The 23826-nt window shown below is 35.0% G+C and overlaps 1 protein-coding gene across 1 annotated transcript; it reads left to right on the plus strand.

The window, feature by feature from the left end:
• The first annotated feature begins 16979 nt into the window (after positions 1 to 16979).
• On the plus strand, positions 16980 to 19331 carry LOC121413046 (transcription intermediary factor 1-beta-like). Its single transcript, XM_041605806.1, has 2 exons — positions 16980 to 17885; positions 19317 to 19331. Exons 1-2 carry the CDS (start codon positions 16980 to 16982, stop codon positions 19329 to 19331), a joined length of 921 nt encoding a protein of 306 aa, XP_041461740.1.
• The last annotated feature ends 4495 nt before the right edge of the window (positions 19332 to 23826 follow it).

Here is a 23826-nt window from a genome sequence, read left to right on the forward strand (position 1 = left end):
TGTTATAATCTCATGAAATAACATTGAAAATTTGATATTTGATGGATCATTGACGAAAAGGCTGTTCTTGACAGAGACGGAACAAATCAGGGAGCCAGAAATGACCGTCCTCTGAGATATCTAAGGAAGAAGTGAAAAAAAAAGAAAAAATATACTAATAGTGACCTTTAAAAATGGAAAGAAAACTGTGAAAGAAGGGTAGGCCCTATTGAAGACAGATGGAGATCTTGCGGTCATGTGACTCTGTAATAAACCACCAACATTATCCAATTAAAGGTCATTATGGTCGCTTTGTCTGCCCCACCCTAATCAAAACACCCTGGTTCCATTCTAAACCGACCGCTAATAAAATAATGACATACTCTAATACCATAGGTTCTCTGTTAGTACTTATTAATTTTCTATTTACCTAAATGGCAAAAAATCACTCTTGAAAGATCGAAATCTCCCTCCATTAGGACTGGTCCCTCATCTCACTCTTAGAGGAGTGGATTAGGGATCAGGTTGACTCCTTTTCATTTGGAGGGGGCATTTTTTTAGATGAAAGTACATGTTGTTAATTTATAAAACAATTAGTGTGGAATGAATGTATTGAATGGTGAATTGGAATGTTATCATTCAAGTTGCACTTCTCTGTCCCCCCCCCCCCTCTTTCTTCCCCTAACCTCCCCACTCCCTCCCTAATGCTATAAAACAAAATATTTCTTGCATCATCCACCTGTTACTTTTTTTTCGTATAGTGCACCAAAATTGTTTGTATTTATTTGTAAACAAAAGTTCTATATATCATTACGACCCAGTGTTTTTTTTTTGTGTGTTATGAAACTAAGTTTATTTAGGGTCTTGCCTTTTGTACAAGCTTTGTTTTTTTTTCGGCAAGACCCTCCGTTTTACTTTAAAACACGAATGTCATATTAGGTTTTTTTATTTGTTGAATTGTGTTCCTTAAGTCTAAGATTAGGTTATACATGTATATATTTCATTATGTTTTGCAGTATTTTCGACCTTGTCATGTTATATTTATCATACTTATGTTGTGAAACGGAAATTAATAAAATCAAATCAAATAAATCAAGTTGGCTTATTTCAAAAGACTAATTTCATAATGTTGCATTATGCTGGCCAGATATGAATATAGTTGATGAATTGAGTTTCTCTTGGATCTTGTAAAACTAAACGGCCAGAAATCTGGGAGCTTTTTTGTGTTTTAAGGGGAAGCATATGAAACATGGTCAACAGTGCCCTGGGAACAATTTTTTTGAGTGGGGGTAAATCATTTGAGAAAGCCAAATAAAAAAAACCCAATAAATGAAGGTCATTTTTAATACATTCATCCAATTTAATTTCAGGGGGTGCAGCCTATGGAAAATAATACTCGCAGCTAGCACCCCCGCTTCCCATGGCCATGTTGGGCTTTGAGAGAGGGTATCATTTACAAGTCATCATTTACACACTTCAACATGTTCAAAACAGTGTCAGATGAAGAAGTACGTAGGGTAATCATGCAGTCCTCTACATCAACTTGTGATCTTGACCCCATTCCGACATCATTTCTTAAGCAATTGCTACCTGAGCTTGTTCCTTTAATGACAGAAATAAATGAATCATTTATATCTGGTTGCTTCCCTAGTTAATTTAAGTGTGCTAACATCATTCCCAAATTAAAAAGAAATTCTCTGAACAAGGAAGATCTTAAAAACTATCGCCCTATTTCAAATCTAAGATTCTTTGCCAAGATTTTGGAAAAATTAGCTGCTTCTCAATTACAAGCTTATCTTAACGAATATAATTTGCATGCCAAATTTCAATCAGGTTATCGCCAATACTATGGTGTAGAAACGGCTCTTCTTAGGGTAACAAACGATATTGTGATATCATTAGACAGAGGTGAAGAAGTTATTCTTATATTACTAGACTTCGTCAGCTTTTGACACCATTAAACACGACATTCTCCTGAAACGTTTAGAGTATAGATTTGGGATACGTGATCTGGCTCTACAATGGTTTCATTCATATCTTTTGGGTTGAAGCTATCGTGTCGTCAATGGAAGTGAGAAATCAACTTTCCACTCTTTAACTCAAGGTGTTCCTCAGGGATCTGTACTGGGGCCGATCTTATTTACACTGTACACTTCCCCACTTGAGTCAATAATTGATAAGTTCAATATACAAAAAATGTTTTATGCGGATGATACTCAACTGTATGTTACCCTTAAAAAGTTTAAGGATTCTGACCCCACTGCTGAAATTGCACAATGTATTCAAGAGATTAAAGAATGGTCACAGATAAATAGCCTCAAACTAAACGGTGAAAAAACAGAGTTTTTACACATTTCCTCACGTTTTCGAGAAACAGAATCAATCCAGATATTAAAACTTGGTGGAATGGACATACGCGCAAGTACTTCTTGTAGAAATCTAGGAGTTACATTTGATGATAAATTGACATTCGATGAATTTATATCCCCAAAATGTCGCTCTGCATCATATGCCTTATACAAAATTGGTAAACTTCGTGAATTCTGGGACAAACCCACCACTGAAAAATTGGTACATGCTTTTGTTTTATGTCACATTGATTTTCTGCAATAGTCTCCTTTCAGGATTACCTAATAAACCAATTAAAAAACTGCAAACCATTCAAAATTCAGCTGCGAGATTAGTAACACGAACACGCAAGTATGAAGCAATTACTCCAGTTCTCAGAGAATTACATTGGCTCCCTGTCCATTCCCGGATTGTATTCAAGCTTCTAGTTTTTGCACACAACTGTTTTTATAAAATTGCCCCGTCCTATTTACTCGATTTAGTATCATATTACCAGCCATCCCGAAATGTTAGTTCAAGCTCGAAAGCATTAATTGTTGTTCCCTCTGTCTTTACAAAGTCATATGGTGAGCGTGCTTTTACTCATGCTTTTGCTGTCCTCTGGAATGTTTTACCTAATTCAATGAGATATCAAAGTGATTTATGTACGTTCAGGGGAACCCTCAAAACATATCTTTTCAATGCATAAAATACCAACTTTGAACTAATGATCCAATCTAAATATCTTGATTACTTTATTCTTACCTTTCACTATTTCTTCTTTAAGTGCATAGGGACATGCGATGCTATGTGTGATGCGCTATACAAGAAATGAGCATTATTTTTTAATATTATCATCATTTGAGCTTTTAAAATAATAATAATAATAATGAAAATAATCCAACTCTTCTAGCGCTCCAAAAATGTAGTAATAGAAAAACAATCATATTGAATCTACATACATCATTCTTTAAATATTATGGGCGGACTCTGACTATAATAATCTGGGGTGTGAAATAATTCCATGTAACAATGTTATTAAAGCTTATTTTTATTATTCAAAAGGTGTATCAAGATTACAATAAAAAAATACGAAATTTCTTAATATAAAATGAGTCGCCAAAAGTTTGCACGAGTTATTCAAGCTGTTATTATGAGTGGGCTATAGGTCAAAAATACCTTTTTGTCTTTTTAATATGGCGACAGTTTTATTTATTCCTTGTAATGTATCTCAACATGAAATTACAATGTTTTTTGTCTCGGGTCAGAGAAAAAGATGCCAGGTAATAATAGCAGAGGTAAAAATGGCAGAGGTAAAAATGGCAGAGGTAATAATGGCAGAGGTAAAAAGAGCAAAGGCACAAATGACAAGAGGTAAAAATGGAAGATGTGATAATGGCCGAGGTACACTATTAGAAAAACAAGTAGATTTTACAGAAGAAAATTAAAAAACAGGTTTTTCAGAAAAAAAATAATAATTTAGTAAATTATAATAACAGGAGGGTTTTCCACAATTTTTCTACAATTGTACAAAACATATATGTTTAAAAAAGGGGGGGGAACACTTTTATTACAATAAATTTCTAAGGGTACACGCACAAAATACAAATTTTCTGTAATTTTACACAAATGCATGTAAGTTACATTACACAGTGCAGTGAGATCACAGGTGTTCTTCAGACTCGGTTGCAGGATTTTCTTATTTTAAGTATATTTTCTAACAGTGTAAGAAATGCCGGAGTTGAAAATGGCAAAGGTAAAGATGGCATAGGCAAAAATGAAAGAGATTGGGTGCTGGTTTGTTAAAAAGCCGAGAAAATAGTTTTCACTCCAAAATCAAAGGGGATTTGGTTAAGGGGGAAATTGAGACAAAAAAATATTTCAACTAAATGTTGAAGTTCTTCTGGGTCAGAAAAAGAATTACAACAACAATACTAATAATTAGATAATAAACAATGTTTTCTTCTGTTTGAAAAATAACAGAGATTTGTATCAGATCTCTACATTTTAGCATACCAAGCTAATTACAAAGAGGGTGCTGCTTATGGTGTACAAAATACCCAACAGCACTTCCGCTTCCAAGGGTTATGATCATCAAGCCGTTTTCATATTGGCTGCAGTGGTTAAGGTTCAGGGTCTTCTTTTATGCATAGAATCTGAACCAGACGGTCCCCCTCGATCGACCCCAAATTGGTTTATTAGTCAAAACAACATTGTTATTGATTTTCATAATAAGTTCCATATTCATTGCCATTCTTGGGAACGCATGCTAATTGTCATTCAAATATTTAAAAAGAATAGTACAGACGACATTACAAATAAGGACATAATATTTAACCACAACCATTCGTGACAATTTCAACGTCTAAGCTTTCCCCGCTATGTTCTATATGTTTTTCCCCGCCCCCTAACCCTCTCTTTCTCCCCACTTCTCTTATGTCTACTCTTTCTTTTTGCATATGCAAACCTGGCAAAACTTTAGATATAGAAAAAACAAGCCAGACAGAAAGGAATGTTATAAAATGATGAATGAGAATAGTGCAGTTTCATTTTGCTCCTGATTAATTGAATAAAAAAATATCTGTCGTTTGATTTCTTTTTAAAAAGCCTTCACGGTACATCTCCAACAAATTCGTAAATAGCATTGTTAGGCCGATAAAGACATAATGATATGATGAAATGCCTAACCGTGACATGCACTTCTAATTTAATCTATGTACATGCGGGGGCTTTTTGACAATTCATTGCATGGGGGTTTAAAGGCTGGCCATATTTTACCTTGAACTGTCATTTTTACCTCTCCCAAAATAACCCCTGCCATTTTACCTCTGCCATTTTTACCTCTGCCATATTTACATCTGCCATTTTTACCTCTGCCATTTTTGCCTCTGCCATTTTTACTCTGCCATTTTTACCTCTGCCATTATTACTTCTGCCATTTTTACCTCTGCCATTTCTACCTCTGCAAGACATTATTGCCATTTTTACCGAGCCGAGAGAAAAGTGTGCCGGGCCAAAACTTCTTTATTTTGGGGTCTTTTTCTCTGGTTTTGGTATATATTCATATATTTTTGAGGGTAGGCAATTTGTTGTACTTAAAATTAGTACTTTATTTACATTACTTACATTATTTGTAGATAATTCTCACCGGCCGCGGGGAAACAAGCCCCAGGACCACGTTATTTTCCATTGTATATATGAAGGGCCTCGATAACGAGTATACAAATGGTCGTCATCAAAGCCCCACACACGTGCGACAAGCCCATTGGACGGGGTCTGTTTCGCGACTATCTTAGGATGCAAGCTTAATATATACACGTGATCCCGGGGGGGGGGCACTCGACCAAAAAAGTGGTAGGGGTGTGCCGCGGGCGAGGCAAAAAACGGGGGCCTTGGAGCGGGCTTACTGTAAAAAGGAGGGTCCTCGGAACGGGCTTCGGAACTACAAATGTTTGTGAAAACGGGGGTCCTTGGAACGGATCTCCAGCGTGTGAGTGCGTATATGCATCCCTATGGAACGGGCAATAGTGCATGATGCAGCTAGCGCGGCCTCCGCCGGATGCGCTCGCGCTGAGGCGATGGTCGAAAAGCGCTCTACGGCCGCTTTTCACCAAAATTGCAGCTCATTATATAGCAGATCAATGCGATCGGAACGGCGTAACGAAAAATGCGAAGCTTTGGAGCGGATTTCTTTCTTGTTTTTTTCTCGATAAGAAGAAAATGCCATGCCTTGGAGCGGCTTTCTTTGTTCTTTTTCTCAATAAGACAAAAATGCTATGCCTTGGAACGGAAATTTGAGTGTGAAAATGGGGGTCCCCTCCGCGGCACATAACCACTATGCATTATATACTGAGTGCCCCCCCCCCCCGCCCCCGGGCACGTGATCTAGGCCCAGCGACTGTGTTGGAGTGTCTGAAGTGCCACAGTGCGGGGCCTATATATCGGTTATATACTATACTCGTGAACGGACAGTCTAAGCCATTCAACACAGCAGCGGGGCCTATATCACGAGTATATAATTATAGTGAGCTGAAGTTAGCATCCTAGGTATGATCGATTACAATTTTTTCTCGAGCGGGCCTATATCACGAGTATGCCGAGAAATTTTCCTCATGCGTCATTTCGACAATCAATGTTACCATTGATAACACGTACAGCTGTTCCCACACCTGAAATGGGGAGATAGACCCCGCCCCCCGTTCCCGTGATCGATAATCATGAGTACGAGTTCATTAGGCCTAGTCCTATGGGCATTGCTTATAATATCAATAATAATAATGACAATGATTATATTATGGAAGCTTAAAAGTGCCACCGAGATGTTGAGGTAATTATCCTGGGAAGTCGACATTATGATAGCAAAAGATCAGATGACGAGATCCTGGATCTCATCATGTCCACATCTTTCAGAAGAGATGATCAGATGACATGATCCCGGATCAGATGATCAGATGACAAGATCCCGGATCTCGTCATGTCTACATCCAGTGGAAGAGATGATCAGATGTCACGATCTCGTAACTAACTGAGATATCTGATCATCTCTTCTAAAAGATGTCGACATGATGAGATCCGGGATCTTGTCATCTGATCATGTCTTCTGAAAGATGTTGACATGAGGAGATCCGGGATCTCGTCATCTGATCTTTTGCTATCATGATGTCGACTTCCTAAGATAATTATCTCAACATCTCGGTGGCACCTTTAAGCTTCCATATTATATAGTATTTATATTAGTATTATATAATTATTGTATTAAAATATCACGTTCGACCTTAAATTAACGGGGATAACACTTGCCACCCCATCCCCGGGGGATCGACATCCATTTGATGTTGTATGCCTAATTGTAGATTTTTGTATCGAACGGAACGGAAGTGAAACATATGACACCACCTGCCGTTCGTGCAAACCGGGACTCCCGTGTTTCTGTGTCGCAATACCGTTGACGTTGAAAGTCAGACAAGTCACTTGATCAAGGGTTCATGTTGCAGTTAGGATGTCACTTGTATCAGTTGAAAGGTTGTTTACATCTCAGCTCAAATATGGTGAACGTCACAGCTTGTTTTGCAGTTATGATTCCTACATAATTTATCACTGCTTAGCCGAACGTATATCGGTAAGTTGATGGTTGTCAACATACTTGACATGCTTGATATTAAAAAGTAATTAAGAGTTTAACCCGATTACCACCATGACCACCAGGCCTGAGTTTATCCCTCCTGATCACTCTCGAGGTTAGGAGCAAGATTAGACAAGCGGACCCGATCCTGATCAAAGTGTTTACTGACCTTAATAATGTTCATGAATGCTGTATCTTTGTGATAACATAATTGTCAATAGTGACAAATCTAATTTTGTAATAAAAGGGGTGATGACATTTTATAATGTAGCCAAAGATTCGTGATTTTCACTGATTCAGGCCGGCGCCCCCGCCTGGATCCGCCGCTGGTGCCGTAACATTTATATACTATTTTCAAATAATTTGTTATAATCTCATGAAATAACATTGAAAATTTGATATTTTGATGGATCATTGACGAAAAGGCTGTTCTTGACAGAGACGGAACATTTCAGGGGAGCCAGAAATGACCGTCCTCTTCTCTAAGGAATTAAGAAGTGGAAAAAAAACTGAAAAATATACTAAAAGGGACTTTTAAAAATGGAAAGAAAATGGTAAAAGAAGACAGATGGAGATCTTGCGGTCATGTAACTCTGTAATAAACCCCCTACAGCATCAAATTAAAGGTCATTACGGTCGCTTTGCCTGCCCCACCCTAAACAAAACACTCTGGAACAGCCCTGGTTCCATTCTAAACCGACCATAGGTTCTCTGTTAGTAGCCTACTCATTAATTTTCTATTTACCTAAATGGCAAAAAATCACTCTTGAAAGATTGAAATCTCCCTCCATCAGGACTGGTCTCTCATCTCACTCTTAGAGGAGTGGAATTAGGGATCAGGTTGCCTCCTTTTCACTTAGAGGGGGCATTTTTTTTTTAGAGGAAAGTACATGTTTTTGCTAATTTATAACATAATCCGTGTGGTATGAATCTATTGAATGGTGAATTGGAATGTTATCATTCAAGTTGGCTTATTTCAAAAGACTAATTTCAGAATGTTGCATTATGCTGGCCAGATATGAGTATAGTTGATGACTTGAATTTCTCTTGGATCTTGTAAAATCTTATTATTATCTTTTCTTATGTTTCTTTGTTTTTGATGATGATCCTTAAAGGAGAATGAAAACATTGGAACAAGATAGCTTGTGTGAAAACAGAAAAATCAAAGAAACAGATCAACAAAAGTTTGAGAAAAATCGGACAATTAATGAGAAAGTTATGAGCATTTGAATATTGCGATCACTATTGCTATGGAGATAGCAAATTGGCAATGCGACAAAGATGTGTGATGTCACTTGTGAACAACTCTCCCCATTACTTTAGTATATATTTCACTTGAATTGCCTCTTTTTTCACATCTATCCATAGATCATGTGTTCTTTCTACATGAGGGCGTGTAATATATATTTTTTTTTAGAATACATAATGGATAGCTTGTATCATCATAAGAAAAAGCAAAAAGAGACATTTTGAGGGTATTTTATGGTCCACCAAAGGGAAAGTTGTTCATCAGTGACATCACACATCCTTGTCGCATTGCCAATGGGAGGATCTCCATAGCATTAGTGATTGCAATATTCAAATGCTCATAACTTTCTCATTATTTGTCCGATTTTTCTCAAACTTTCTTTATTCTTATTCTTTGATTTTTCTGTTTCTACACAAGCCTATTTGTTCCAAAGGTTTCATTCCCCTCTAAATATCAGGATTTTATATCAATAAACTTTTGAATTGAATTGAAAACTAAACGGCCAAAAATCTGGGAGCTTTTTATTTTCTAAGGGGAAGCATATGAAACATGGTCAACAGTGCCCTAAGAATGATTATTTTGAGTGGAGGTAAATCATTTGAGAAAGCCAATTAAAAAACCAATAAATGATCAAGGTCATTTTTAATACATTCATCCAATTTTACACACCTACCAGAATTCCAGGGGGTGCAGCCTATGGAAAATAATACACGCAGCTAGAACCCCCGCTTCCCATGGCCATGTTGGGCTTTGAGAGAGGGAATCATTTGAGCTGTTATAATAATAATAATAATAATGAAAATAGGCCAACTCAATTTTATTGCTCAAATTAAATCTCTTCTAGCGCTCTAAAAATTTAGTAATAGAAAAACAATCATAATGAATCTACATACATCATTGTATGAATATTATGGTCGGACTCTGACTATAATAATCTGGGGTGTGAAATAATTCCATATAACAATGTTATCAAAGCTTATTTTTATTATTCAAAAGGTGTATCAAGATTACAATTAGAAAATACGAAATTTCTTAATATAAAATGAGTCGCCAACAGTATGCACGAGTTATTAAAGCTGTTATTAGGAGTGGGCTATAGGTCAAAAATACTTTTTTGTCATTTTAATATGGCAACAGTTTTATTTATTCCTTGTAATATATCTCAGCATGAAATGACAATGTGTTTTGTCTCGGGTCAGAGAAAAGAGTAATAATAGCAGAGGAGAAAGGCAGAGGTAAGAATGGCAGAGGTAACAATGGCAGAGGTAAAAATGGCAGAGGTAATAATGGCAGAGGTAAAAATGGCAGAGGTAAAAATGGTAGAGGTAATAATGGCAGAGGTAAAAATGGCAGAGGTACAAAATGGCAGAGGTAAAAAGAGCAGAGGCATAAATGACAAGAGGTAAATATGGAAGATGTGATAATGGCCGAGGTAAAAGTGGCCGAGGTACACTATTAGAAAAAAAAGGAGATTTTACGGAAGAAAAATAAAAAACAGGTTTTATAGAAAAAACACAAATAATTTAGTAAATTATAATAACAGGAGGATTTTTCACAATTTTTCTACAATTTTACAGAACAGATACATGTATGTTTTAAAAAAGGGGAAAACAGATTTATTGCAATAAATTTGTAAGTGTACATGCACAAAATACAAATTTTCTGTAATTTTACACAAATGCATATAAGCTAGATTACACAGTGCAGTGAGATCACAGGTGTTCTTCAGACTCGGTTGCAGGATTTTTTTTTTTAAGTCTAAATTTTCTAACCATGTAAAAAAATTGCTGGATTGAAAATGGCAAAGGTAAAGATGGCATAAGCAAAAATGAAAGTTATATGGCTGGTTTGTTGAAAAGCCGAGAAAAAAAAGTTTTCACTCCAAAATTAAAGGGATTTGGTTAAGGGGGAAAATGACACAAAAAAATCATTTCAACTAAATGAAGTTCTTTTGGGTTAGAAAAAGAATTACAACAAAAACAATAACAATTAGATAATAAACAATTTTCTTTCTTCTGTTTGAAAAATAACAGAGATTTGTATCGAATCTCTACATTATAGCATACCAAGCTAATTACTAAGGTGCTGCTTATGGGGTACAAACTACTCAACAGCACTTCCGCTTCCGAGAATTATGACCATCAAGGCGTTTATGTCATATTGGATGCAGTGGTAAAGGTTCGGGGTCTTCTTTTATGCAAAGAATCTGAACAAGACAGTCCCCCTCGATCGACCCCAAAATGGTTTACAAGTCAAAACAAGTTTATTATTTATTTTCATAATCAGATACGTATTCAGTGCCAAGCCTAGGAACGCATGCTTATTGTCATTCAGATATTTAAAAAGGACAGTACAGACAACATTACAATTAAGGACATAATATTTAACCACAATCATTCGTCACAATTTCAACGTCGAAACGTTCCCCGCTATACAGTGCTTATCAAAAAAAAAAGTTTACACTTTGAAAGAGACCTGGGAATTCAAAAATACAGACATGTTGGTATTTTTTCCGCATATAATCTTGGGTTTGGGTCTCATCTATCCAATGAAAGTAAAGATTTTGACAGAATATAACACTTGAGTGAGCACTGTCTATTTTTGTAAAGCTCGCAGAAATCTGTGCAGAAATGCTCGTTTTCACGATGTGTCAATGGGAAAGGGCGAAATCAAACTTACCCTGCGAAACATTTCTTATACATTTCCATTGCAAGTTTAGTCAATTGAAATAAAACGGATGCATTCAAGCATTTTGAAACAATTTTGCCACCCAACTTTAAATTTCAACACTTAGTAAGCACAGCCTTTACCCTTTTTTGTGCCAGCTGGATCTGAGGACATAACTGAATTTGAACAAAATTTTATATCAGACATCTCCGCCCTTTTTACTAAGTTTTTATAACTTTTATAACTTGGTTTACATTTAACTTTTCATTCAATACTTCTTTCTCCATACTTTTCCCAAGCTTGACAGTGTGTAACAAAACGAATATCAAGCCTTAGCCATTTCATGTAAAGTACAGCTCAGTGAAAAGCAAATATCGTCACGATGGCTTCGGTGTTTGAGGGAGTGGGGTGGGGCGCAATGCACTCTTTGAATTGTTTTAGGCAAGGAAACAAGTTAAAAACGGTAAAATATATCTTCAAATCAATCTTACTAGCTAAATTCCAATTCTTCATGATAAAGGTCTACTTTTATCTGCATAACTTTTTCAAAGTTCTGCGCAAATCATTTTTCACTAACTTTACAAAAGTTAGTGGTGCTCACTCAGGCGGAAATATTTTTCGACAGTTATATCGTAATTTGCTTAAATGGATCTGTACCAATATTAAAATGTGGAAAAATCTTCAGGATATAACACATGTATAAATTTACAGGAGTTTTTCTAAGTGTAAACTTTTTTTGATACGCACTGTATATGTACTTTATGTTTTTCCCCGCCCCTAACCCTCTCTGTCTCCCCACCTCTATATGTCTACTCTTCCTTCCTTTTTAAATCGTAAACTTGGCAAAACTTCAGATATAAAAAAAAAACAGCCAGATAAAAAGGAATGTTAAAAAATGATGAATGAGAATAGTGCAGTTTCATTTTCCTCCTGATAAATTGAATGAAAAAAAAAATATCGGTCGTTTGATTTCTTTTCAAAAGCGTTCACGGTACACCTCCAAAGAATTCGTAAATAGCATTGTTAGGCCGATGAAGACATAATGATATAATGAAATGCCTGTCCGTGACATGCATTTCTAATATAATCTATGTACATGTGGGGGCTTATTGACAATTCATTGAATAGGGGTTTAAGGCTGGCCATATTTTAACTAGAGCTGTCATTTTTACCTCTCCCATGATAACCCCTGCTATCATTACCTCTGCCATTTTTACCCCTGCCATTTTTACCTCTGCCATTTTTACCTCTGCAATTTTTACCTCTGCCATTATTACCTCTGCCATTTTTACCCCTGCCATTATTACCTCTACCATTATTACCTCAGCCATTTTCACCTGAGCCATTATTACCTCTGCCATGCACTGAGCCTAGAAAAAAGTGTGCCTTGCCAAAACTTCTTTATTTTTTGGTCTTTTCTCTTGTTTTTGAGGGTAGGCAATTTCTTTTACCTAAGATTAGTACTTTAAGAAAACATTTGTAGAGTTAAAAGGTGATTTTACCTTAAAGTACAATTTTTTATACCCTTTTCAGCCAACAATAGGTTTCATGTGGTTCTGGGGTATTGAACGATACGAGTTCCACAATAGCAAGTAGTTTCATCACTATAGCTATATTACTCTTATTCCTCTACTTTGTGTTTTACAGATATTTGCGAAATATCTTATCAAATAAAAAATTGTCATTTATCCATAGGGGCTATATACATTATAGTACAATATATTGTACATACTGCACTGCATACATGTATGACCTGCATTGGCCACATCTGTAGGATAAACTATAGCGTCATAGAAATGAGCTAATGAATTAAACGCCTCAGAAATTGAAGATACTGTCTGATTTGTCCCAGAAACTGAAGACATGTTTTGTCAAATATGCTCATGCAGTGGCGGAGAGGAAATACCATTAACGATGTATTATACTCAACCCCACATTATGGCATTTACACTGTGGTTAATTCTGTTACCATTATGGTAACTGATTTGTTGACGAAGGGGACATCGATTCGAGAAATTCAGTTCCACAGTAATTGAGGTACAAAGCCGTAAAGCTTTATTATCCGATCTGCAAAAAAAAAACAGAAAAGAATAAGTCATAAATCTCCATACATTGACTGGAATGCTTGTATTAAATACTTCTTTAAAGAAAAGATTTGTATTACCTTTATTCTCTTCACGTACTTAACCTCAATCTAAGCCTTAATATGTTTGATTCCAATTTGCATAATCTCCTTTGACCAATTATCTTTAATAAAAACAAAACTATTCATAAATACCCTACACGTCAATCCGAGGAATTTCATTTTCCTCTACTCCGGACAATTCTTGCCAAATCCATCTTCACTTTCGAAAGCCATCGACTTTCGGGCACTCTTGATAATACTATCAAAGATTCCCCAAGCCTAAATTCTTTTAAATTTAAGTTGAAAAAGTTTCTCCAAGATACTCGTTAGTTTTTTTAACTCTTCATCACTCATACATTATATTTTTCATAAATACTCAGCACTACGAGCTGTGAAATATGATATTTTTCGTTTTCCTGTTGATCCGTAAATTCGCTGTGAGTGTTGGGGAAGAATCTGGAGACCACTGATCTTGCTATTTTCTCTCATTTTCTATTTCTTTCTTTTTATTTCTTTTAAACTATTTATTCAGATAGATTTAAGTTCAAATTTCTACCATGTTGTGTTTGTGTTCTGTTTACATTCTTTATACGTATGTTATAGGAGGCTGCATCCTACAAGCTTCGCTTTTTAGCAGCCTCCTCCGTTTCAGACCTATTATCTTGCATGATTATTATACATAATGAGTTTCTTTTTTATTGATTATAATTATATCAAGATGTATGTAACAAAACTATTGTAAATGTAAATGATTGTTGGAAATGGAAAAATAAATGAAATGAAAAATATCTAAAATAAGTAAATGGCATCGACTTACAAATACCAAAGTAACTTAATCAGGCTTTAATGCTGTTGAGTTATCAATCAAATGGACTGTTAAATATAAGTAGAAACAGTCCTATACTTTCACTTGCACCTCTAAGAAATATTAACCTTTCAATTATATAAGGCCAAAATAAATTCTAAATGATTTCATCTCAACATGACTTTCAGCAAATTGAAATTGCATGTGCTATGAAACAATTTGCCTATACCATGTATACATAACTTCACTTCAAAGTTGAATTTACTACAATTATTTAACTCTTTAAAAATCAGCTGATTTTGACACTGAATTAGATATATGAGCAACTGAGGCTCGAGTTCTGAAATAAGCTCCATCTTTTTTGTTCTTGGGTTAATTCATATATCAAATAACTCTCAAAATTGCTTGATTTGTAGCAATTATAAATTCTGTTTCTCATCACAGATTAGTTGAGATAAATTTGATGTGACCATCTCAACTATACTCCCTTTGCAGTGCACAATTGACTTTCATTTTAACCTAAAATTATGTGTAAATTACAGCACTGAATAAACCATTTCAACTTCTACACTTGAGAATTTAATACCTCCTTAATTAATATCTATTCCAGAACTGCCAAGTAAAATCTCAATGCAAACAAATAAATCATAATCCTGATAAATGAACTGCAAAGTGAATAGAATTTCTAAATTACCCTGGTCCCTGCCATGAATTTTGCAAGACAAACATATTTTCTTGTTTATTTAAAACCAAACATTTCTTTGGACATAAATAAAACCGGTTGCATTCCAAACAACCTAGTGCAAATTCTAGTGCATTTCAATTTTAATTATATCAATATCTGCCAAACTTAGTTTTTGACTTGGCAATTCTGTTAACATGCATCAACATTTAGATGTATCATGAGCATAACAAACCCTCGTCTTTACCTTTCCAAAATGTCTTTCAAATTTGGTACCTTTATTCCACATAAATTTCATCCCCAAAACAACTGTTGAATATGAACCAAACAATCATAAATTTCATATGCAAAACTGATTTAACTACTCATTTGTCCATAACTTTTCCACTTTAACATGAACATGACTGGGCGTGGCAATACTAGCACAGGCTGAAATGATTTACATTATTATGCAAATGAGGTTAACTGAGTTCATTCCGGTTTCTTGACTTGGGCTTATTATTACTCAATTTAAATTATGAGCTTTAATGTCTTTCTTTCTTCATCACTTCTGTGGCAGAATTAAAAGTCTTCATTCAGTAATTCTTGTTTGTCAGTAGCAAAAACAGACGAATTAGCGTCCATATTTCAGCTCCGAAATCTTCCGTAGCCTGCTCGAGTAACGTTCCCAAGGACTAAACGTGGCGAAAAGCGAAAACGGCAGCAAACTTTCACTGACTGCGCATGTTCGTTATGGGATGGTGCACTCAAAATAATGGTTTAGGCAAATGTTCATCAAATTTTCTATTACATGAATTTAAACTAAATCTCTTCGCTCTGCGAAACAGTAACTTTGCTATCCAACGGTAACTTGCATGGAATCCTTGATTCTGAATGGCAGTTGATCAGCGTTACCATAGTAGTACCTGACCCCATAAAACAATAGTTCGCATGGTTAGACACCACAACCAAGTAAAAACAAGCCTCCAAATGAAGGAGGTATGGCTAAAAATGTGATGTACGTACATGTACATGATGTTGTTTATGTGTAATTTATGTTTATCATCGGGGTTAGCAGCTAACAAGCTATTCATTCATTCATTCACAATTAAATGACAATCTAATCTCAGGAGCTCACTGCTATGACACCATAGTTTATATACAGGACTTGTTATATGTCATGGTGGTCAATATGTAGTGTAGTATGTACAATACAGTGTACTATACTGTAAATATATGTCATTTACCTATGTATAAATGACTTTTTTTTATTAAATAAGATATATTCGCAAATATCCGTAAAACACAATTTAGAGGAATAAAAGCAATATAGCTATATGAAGCTGCTTACTACTTCTCAACTGGCATCATCTAATATCAAAGAACCATGAGACGATGAAGCCTGATTTTTTGCTCAAATGGGTCTAAAATGGGTAAATTTAAGTAAAATCACTGTTTAACTCTAAATGGTTTAAAAGTACTAATTTTTAGGAAAAACAAATTACCTGCCCCCAAAACATATGAATAAACACCAGAACCAGAGAAGAAGACTACCAAATGAAGAAGTTGTGGCCAAAACTGTGATGGGGGGGGTGGCGGCCATTTTTTATTTTGGCCCGGCACACTTTTTTCCGCCGGGACCTGAGACAAAAATTATTGTCAGTTCATGTACGTTGAGATATAAAGGTAAAAGAAATACAAAAAACTGTTGCCACAGTAAAACAAAACATCACCCATTTAGAGCCCACTCTACTTTTGTATTAAAGTATTAGTTAGTTTAAGAAAAGAATAAGGAAAATGTGTTTTGGGAAGAAAAGCTATTTTGATGTAAATGATCGATTGAGAGATGAAAATATCTTAAACAACAGCAATAACAGAATAATTTTTTTAAAATACAAAGAACATCCCTTCTATCCTCTTGTTTTTCATGCTGCTCTCAGTTGCCATCACAAGCATCGGGACATTCATCTTCAAGAGGCTTCTGTCTGGATTTGTGATGTTCATTCTCCCGCCGAAGTGCTTCTAGAGTGAGACACGCCCAATATGGCATCAGCATTTGACAATCCTGTGGCGCCCTCTACTTGTGATCAGTGCGGCAAACCTGCAGAAGATACCGTGGGATGCTCTATACGAGACAGTAAGAACTTGTGCCGGCCTTGCTTCCGGGACCTGCCAAAACGAGAAGATATCGGCGAGCCAGAATGGGTTTGCGACATCCACGCTACCCGGAAAGTAGAAATATTTTGCGAAAGCTGCGATATTGGTTGCTGCAAAGAATGTGCGGGTAATGACCACAATGACCATAAGGTGGTGAATGTTGTCAAGCTTATAGTAGAAATCCGACAGAGAATGCTAGCGCAGCTGGAAGAGGTTGATGTTAGTGGAGAGGTATTGTCAGAACAGCGAAATAAGGTAAATGGTACAATGAATAAGATAGAAGAACCTCGTATATTAGTTGAAAAGGTTGTGGGTGAAATCAAGGAAGTAGTGCAAGGTAACTTGGATAAAGTAAAACACCAAATCGAATTCGAGGCACAGCTGAGTATAACGGAGATAGAGAAGCAAAGGGACATAAGGTTAAAACTCGCGAAGAAAAAGGCAGATCATGATGTCCAAAGAATGCTTGAAATCCAGCAAGAATTCACTGTCCATTACAACAAGCTTAGCGAGGACGAAAAATGGCTAAGTAAGATGAAGAAGACAGAAGCGACACTACTGGAAAGAGAGCATGCTTCTGTAAGCGCAAAGCTAGAGATTAAATCAATGCTTGAAGCAAGTCCAGAAAAAATTATTCGTCGGGGAAGGCATCTAATCAGCTTGGTAGAGACATCATCGGCATATAAGAATGATCAGATGGACATCAGTGCTAGCTGCAAAAAAGTTGAGGCTGATATTCCAGAATGTGAAGTGAACATTGAAGATTTTTTCACAGAACATCGACCATTCCGGGTATATAAATGGTTCGTTTCAGTCACCGCTGTTATATACATCGCGTGGATAGCGTCAACGAGAAAGTATAAAGGAAATGAATATTCCGAGACTATGTTTTCATATGAATCAATGTCTAGCTTGATTTGGTCTTGTTTATCAGTTCCTGAATACCATTTCGAGAAATGTGTCTTGTTGGTTGCAATTAACACCCCCTACAATTTAGACTATCCTATCAAACTTGAAATAAAAAAAATGAAAGTATGCAAAGTTCTCGTACAAATGGTCATAGAAATTTGGCTTCTTACCGCTTTTCTCCTTTTCATTGTAAGTTCTCTTTTTTATATCTTTCAAGTGAAGAATATTAGTAAAGATATGGCATCTTTCATCTTAATCTTTCAGTTTGAATATTGTAATGGACACGTCCAATGTTTACCGTCTTTCAAAACCTTCTATAGTTATGTGAAGATTACTAAGTTTGAAGATTACATGTTTATATATACGTTCGTGTACTTAATTGGATTAAAAATTGTTTGGATTTTGATTAAAACTTGTTTTAGCCTGTACTTATGCAATGTTCGATAGACCTGAACATTATAGAGTATCTATGACCGCGTCTCTGGTTACAACATCTGTCACAGATGGCTATAAGCCTAATTGTACTCATTGCAACTATTGAAGTTTGAAATGCTGTGTTTATCTTTACTTGCTCTCAATTTTCTAAACGATTTAAGCTAATAAACCCGGGCGCATCCCAACATATTTTGCAAAAGGGGTTAGGTCCATTTTTCATCAAATTTGATTTTTTTTGTCTCAATGTATAGCTTTTTAATAGCTCTATAAGATGATACCGAAGAAAAGTTGAAATTCCCATTAAAAGTTATCTAAATTGGCCAAGAAAAATAATTTTTTCAAAAGGGGTTAAGTCCATTTCAGTTTTCTTGCAAAAGGGGTTAGGTCCACACAATTTTTTTTTAAATGAATATTTTACAAAATATGAAGACAGGTAGATTCCTTTCATAGCCAATTTTATGTTCTCATAGTAAGGCGTCATGAAAATTTAGTTTTGCATAAGAATATTGCAGTTTAGTTTTGCATAAAAATATCGCAATATGGGAGAGTGGACCTAACCCCTTTTGCAAACAAACTATTCTGAAGAGCTCATTTGTCAAAACGGGTTAGGTCCATTGTTTATAAATTTTTATTGTTTTCTGTCTCAAAACCTCGATATTATTAGTCGTTCTAATGAAAACAACGAAAATTTGAAATTCACATGAAAACGTGAATAAAAGTGGCAAAGAAAAATCACCTTTTTAATCAAATTTGATTGGATTCATTTCAGTTTAGTTGCAAAAGGGGTAAGGTCCCAAATTATATATTTTTAAAGAATATATAGAAAAAATTGAAGACGATTAGATTTCTTTTATACCCAATTTTATTTTTACATGACAGGGTAGTACACCATGACAAATTAGTTTCTCATAAGAGTAATGCAGTAAGTGAGAATAAAAAACATGGATTTTCTCGGAATGGTAAAGAGTGGACCTAACCCCTTTTGCAACTGAACTCTTCATTTATATTTTTATCTTTTCTGTTTATTTCTCCGGACTGTGAACCACAAGGTCCGGGGTTCAAATCCCATCACAGCAGTAGCGTCCTTTGGCAAGGCGTTTATCTACATTTGCCACTCTCGACCTAGGTGTAGTAAATGGGTACCCGGTAGGAAGGAATTTCTTGGATGCTTGATGCGCCCGATCAGGGTAGCCGTGCTAAAGCCGGGGTAATAGTATGCAGCGCTTAGAAACATTTGTATTAAGCGCTTTATAAAAAAATTGCATATTATACTTATTATTATTATTTCTAATTGCAGAAAACTAAATTTGATTTGTATTTATTTCATTATCTGAACAAAAATAAATACAAATCAAATTTGTTTACATAATTATTGTACAGTCTCCAATATAGGTCCTATTATATTAAAAAATAGCAGTCGGGAGCACTTAATTTCTAATGGCGACTTCTATGTCACTATCATTTATCAATAACCATGACCTAGGTACAATATTTTAGGGGGGTTCTCAAAATTATCTAGGCAAGAGAGAAAACTGATCGTAGGCTATGGGATATTTATTTTTTATTTTCAACTGGAAATGAATCTGGTATAATTTTTGTATGGAAAGAAAAACACATCTTATATACAGGTTCCACATTTTGTAGAAATAATTCCCCTTCCCCGTATACCCGTCATGAACAGTCAGGTCTTATGATTGCTTCTTCCAAAACAACTGCCCCCCATTTCCTGCCTCTTCTCTCTCTCAGAAACTGACACACACAAATATAAGCATAAAGGCAAACAATTAATTCTCCTGTCATTTTACTTACTTTCCCACTCTTATCCTTATTTCTCTTGAAGAATATTTTAACTGCTGTTTGCTCTCATGATGTCACTGTAGTATCATCACATTTGAGTACAGATTGCGACATCTTGTGCCATTTGTGCATAAAAAAATTTGGTAGCAATATATAATCACAAATTGGTGATTAATAAATGAAAATGACCAAGATCAGATAATTCAATTCAAAATTAATATGTTTATTAAGAAATCCATTTTCTAAAACATTGAAAATAACATAACAATAATAATTAGAGTATACAAGCATTAAATTAGATTACAAAAATAAAGGATTGAGTACATTTTTCTACACTTAAGTCAAAATATACAATGTTTATTAAAATTTCATTCAAAAGATGTAGATGAGCCTAATAGTTAATATAAGGGATGCATCCAGGATTTCATAAAAAGAGCATAAAAATCTGTGATATTCTGTTTATTTTTTCCACAAAAGTTTTTCACTAAAAAAGAGATGAATTCCTTCCAAATTTGCTGAGAAGAAATATTCTACTAATGTGAGAGCACTCCACATAAAAGGGGGGGGGGATAATTCCAGAATCTCCCTAAATAGTGCCTTTCCCAGTCAATACATTAGTGAATCATTCACAAAATTTGATAATGTCTACTGTCACTGTGGGTAGAATTCAATCTATTTTGAAATATATAATCTATTTATATATTTTGGCAGAGGTAACCCATTTCAAAACTGTTTAAAAAGTAAGATAGCAATAAATGCAATTTAATATCCCTGCATAATTATTCAGCCATTATGTGAACAGTTGCAATTATGGTAACTTTGTCCTAGCCCATTGCAGTTACCATAAAGCCCATGATTTCTTGCTCTTGTCACTATGACAATTACCATGTCACCATGGTAATTGTCATAATGACAAGATTATAGATTTTGGTCTTGTATACAATAGGCCTTTAAACTGGAAATTATATTTAATTTTACGAAAACTTCTAAGAACTAGTAGAAGTATTTGATATTGATAAAAGGTGATATTGTGTGAATTTTTGTATACTTTAATGTCACTGCCCGCTGATGAACCTGAACTTGTACTGCACTCTTTTCTACAGATGTGCAGTTTAAAGAACATTCAATGCTTTGTTCATGTATCTATTCAAATTAATTTGAAGTAACTATTTATTAACTTGGCCTTCATATTTCTTCCTTCTGGTACTTGTTGTGATACCGGTACTAAAGCAGCTTGGGCAGTGGGAAACCTGCATTGTAAAAAATAGAGGAAGAACAAAATGAGCTGCTGATGTAAATTGTTCTTACTCATCTAGTCCAGTTTTATTAAGAAAATTTAAACTCTATTTCAAATTCAAATTCAAATTTATTTCCACAATTAAAAATATACGTATATACAAATCATTGACATTAAAAGATATATTACACGTGGAGGGGTCAAAGAAAGCATAACTGCTTGTATAAATTGGCCCCTAAAGTATAGAATAAATCATATTAATACATGCAAAGTAAACAAACAATATAATCATAACATAATTACAAATAAGTCTAAGAGAAGGGAGGGGGGTGAAAACAAATCATTACAATAAATGGAAAGCCGTGTTTAAAAGTGTTTTGTTTTGAAGACATGCACGTTTAAATTGATTTAAAGATTTTGATAATTTAACAGAATTCGGTAATGAGTTCCAAAAGAGTGGTCCAAAATAAAAAACAGATCGTCTAGTTAAATCTATGCGTGGCAAAGGAGGGTGATGACTGTTTCAATTTCTAGTTTGATATGAGTGTATAAATTATTCATTTTAAAATAATTTTGAAGAGACTTAGGTAACATATGGTTGAGGCATTGGTACATGAATAAACAGGTCTGTAATGATATGATATTCTGAATCGGTAAGATATTGTTTCGTTCGAAAAGAGGTGCACTTTCAGATAGGTAATTGGAATGAGTTATTAGACGGATTGCTCGTTTTTGTAAAGTAAAAATTTTATGTTTATTTCTTTTAGTTGTAAATCCCCATGCAATCACTCCATAGTTGATGGTAGATGTGATAAAAGCATGATATAACATTTTTAGAACTGAACTTGGCAAAAAAATAAGTTTAGCTATTACCCCAATCTTTTTAGCAATCTTATTACATACCTGTTTAATATGAAAGTTCCAAGATAAATTGTCATCCAAAAAAATACCTAAAAATTTTACATTGTGAAGTTGAGTAATTTCAAAGCTATTATAGTATAATTTTAAGTTGTCTATCTTATGGCTGCATGTGCTTAACAACATATAATTGGTTTTTGAAGTATTCACAATTAGATTATTGACTGACATCCAGTCATTGATCTTTTTAAGCTGTAAATTCATATCTCTGAACAGAATATCAATATTACTACCAGACATAGAGACACACGTGTCTTCAGCAAATAGCACAAAATTTAGCATATTTGAACATTGGGGTAAATCATTTATAAATAACAGAAAAAGGAGTGGGCCGAGGACTGAACCCTGGGGCACTCCATATCTCACTGTCCTGGAGCTTGACTCACATTTGTTAAATATAGTAATTTGTTCTCGATTGGTTAAATAATCTGTGATCCATTTGAGTGGCAAGCCCCTTATTCCCTGGTAATCTAGTTTTTTAATACTTTTGTCACTTTTGTCCTACATCCAGATAAATTTTATATCAATATAACTATTTACAATATGTTTTGATAATAAAGAGTGCAAATTAATTCAAATATTTATCAGATGATAACTGTTAGCATCACGGTTTTTTATGTACACGTACATAGACAGAAGGTATGGTCGGTGAAAATGGAAATACTGGTGAATCTGAATTCAAGCAAATATTAATCAATGGAGCTTTAATTTCACGTGATATCTTATCTTGATTCAGCTCAATTGACCATACCCCCCTCACTCACAGAGGGAATATTTATCTATTTAGACTATTTGGTTTTTTTTGGGGGGGTGATGAGCTTAGATACAGCCTGCATTATTATTAAAACAACAAGCATACCTTGCAATTTTCCAATTCAGATGTTTTGTTCCTCATTAGAGTCTAACTCACACTTGCTATCTGCATGGTTCTCAATTTTGTCCCTCTGACCCGGTGTGCACTGCTAAGATCTTGGGCTTATTGGATCTGTGATAACCTTTTTTTTTACAGTTTGAGAGTATTAGAGGAGATAAATAAAAATACTATTCTTAAACAATATTTAAAAAATTTCCAGCTGCCCATATCATTGGCCTATGAATATTCCAAACTAAATTATCTGATCCAAAAACTTCATTCTCTCTCTATCATAAAGTTTCACAGAGAGGCATACGCATACCAGGAACCTGACTGTTTATTAAAAATGATTCCAACCAAATATTGCACTAGCTGTATAGCTTAATCATGACCTGGTCTATGCTGGTCATGTATAAAACTAAAGAATCACATCACATTTGAATGAAGTAAACACTAAGAACGTTTTCAGAATACCACCCCAGGCCAGGCCCAGGGCATCCTGTTCAAATAGAAACTTGATTTACGTCTAGGGCCTAAACCATTTCATTCAAATATAACACTAAATTAATTGGATTTCATTCATG

The sequence above is a fragment of the Lytechinus variegatus genome, chromosome 4 (assembly GCF_018143015.1).
Source record: "Lytechinus variegatus isolate NC3 chromosome 4, Lvar_3.0, whole genome shotgun sequence".
NCBI classification, from domain to species: domain Eukaryota; kingdom Metazoa; phylum Echinodermata; class Echinoidea; order Temnopleuroida; family Toxopneustidae; genus Lytechinus; species Lytechinus variegatus.